General features: G+C 36.9%; 1 protein-coding gene across 1 annotated transcript in view; it reads left to right on the top strand.

Moving 5' to 3' along the window:
- Positions 1–333: 333 nt before the first annotated feature.
- The window catches only part of BICD1 (BICD cargo adaptor 1), a 105010-nt gene continuing 103531 nt past the window's right edge, over positions 334–1812 (top strand). Inside the window, exon 1 of the mRNA XM_023752272.1 lies at positions 334–345. Coding sequence (XP_023608040.1) covers positions 334–345 — 12 coding nt within the window. The remainder of the gene's footprint in view (positions 346–1812) is intronic.

Below are 1812 nucleotides of genomic sequence, written 5' to 3'. Positions count from 1 at the left end.
CAGAACTCTCTCCCCCGCCCCCAAAGGCTTTTTGATGTAGTGAATCCAGACTTGACGTCACAGAATCTGACCACTACTGATGGGAAAGTAACGTAAACATCATTTCCAAAAATAATTTTTCATCTATTCATGAGTCAGTGTGCTTTTTACCACATGTGGAAATTTGGCTTCTCAAATAATTTCTGTCCAGAGGCTGAAAGCCTAACACCAGCAGTAGCTCGCTCTGTACAGGTGAACATCGATCCTGGAGTATTTCTTCCTTAGTTGATGCTTAGTAACCATCCTTTAACTTTGATCCATGTCGAGATCTTAAGGGAGATAGTTTATTGAGACATGGGTTTTCAGGTTAGTATTTTTTAAAATTTCTGTTTCTGTGAGTTCACTTTGGAGAAGAGTGCCAGATTGTCTTTGGAATCACTAAATCAAGCTGTCTCCTCCTGACTTTTACGATGTCCTTATAATGACTAACACATACCTTTTCTGCCTTCAGGTTTGTAACAAGTGTGAAACTGAGTTTCAAAGGTTCATTCCTGCCTTATTTCCTCATGGACTATACATAGCCCAGAAGCATCATCTTACGACATTTTAAATCTCAAAATGTAATAGCACACGTTACATAATAAAGCCATAGTACTTCTAACTGAATATAGTATCCCTTTGGAGTTTGTGCACATACATTTTTTATAACCCTATGTGCCAGTATTTTAGCAGGTCTATCTATTTCTTTAGGGCAGAGATTATACTTACTTATTCTCAAATAACTCTAGACACAGAAAAAAAAGTTGTAAAAATACTACACTGAATTTCATTGTACTCTTTATACAGCTTCTCCAAACGTTAACATCTTACATAATCATAACCTAATTATGGAAACAAAATGGACATTGATATAATAATATTAACCAATAGGAGTAATTTATTTCAGTTTTTCCAATTGTTTTATATTGTCTTTTGGTAGGTCCAGGACCCCAAAGTGCATTTAATTGTCATGTTTCCTTATTCTCTTCTAGTCTGGAGGAGTCTTTTCCATTTTTCCTAACTTCACTACTTGGGAGAGTCCTGGCCAGATATTCTATAGAATGTCTTCCAGTTTGGGTTTATTTTATTTCTTTATGCTAAAAATTGGCATATGCATGTTTGGAAAGAGTATCACAGAAGTGATGCTGTGCTCTCTCAGTGGATTATATCAGAGGGTACATGATGTCAATATGTCTCATTGCTTGTAGTCTAATTATTGGGAGAAGATGCTTTAAGACTATGCAGATGTCCTGTTTCTCATCATACTTTTTGCCTGTTAATTTTATATTCCACTGATAATTCTTTTTTAAAAATATATTTTATTGATTTTTTACAGAGAGGAAGAGAGAGGGATAGAGAGTTAGAAACATCCATGAGAGAGAAACGTTGATCAGCTGCCTCCTGCACACCCTCTACTGGGGATGTGCCCGCAACCAAGGTACATGCCCTTGACCGGAATTGAACCTGGGATTCTTCAGTCCACAGGCCGACGCTCTAGCCACTGAGCCAAACTGGTCAGGGCTCCACTAATAATTCTTACCTGCAACAGTTATTACTTGGTGTTTGCCAGATGATATTTCCATCATTCCTTCAAATTTATTAATTAGAATTCTATAAGAGCTATTTCTTCCCTCATTTATTCAGTTATTATATCAGTGTGGACTCGTGGATATTTACTTAATTCTATGTATTATAATTCATTACTACATTTATTTTGTTGCCCTCATTATCCCATCTTTGGCCATGGGAACCCCTTCAGGTAGGCTCTTGTGTCTCTTGACATAGCCCCATCAT

The sequence above is a fragment of the Myotis lucifugus genome, unplaced genomic scaffold, assembly GCF_000147115.1.
Source record: "Myotis lucifugus unplaced genomic scaffold, Myoluc2.0 scaffold_30, whole genome shotgun sequence".
Lineage (NCBI taxonomy): Eukaryota > Metazoa > Chordata > Mammalia > Chiroptera > Vespertilionidae > Myotis > Myotis lucifugus.
This window is presented reverse-complemented; position numbering and strand designations above follow the sequence as displayed.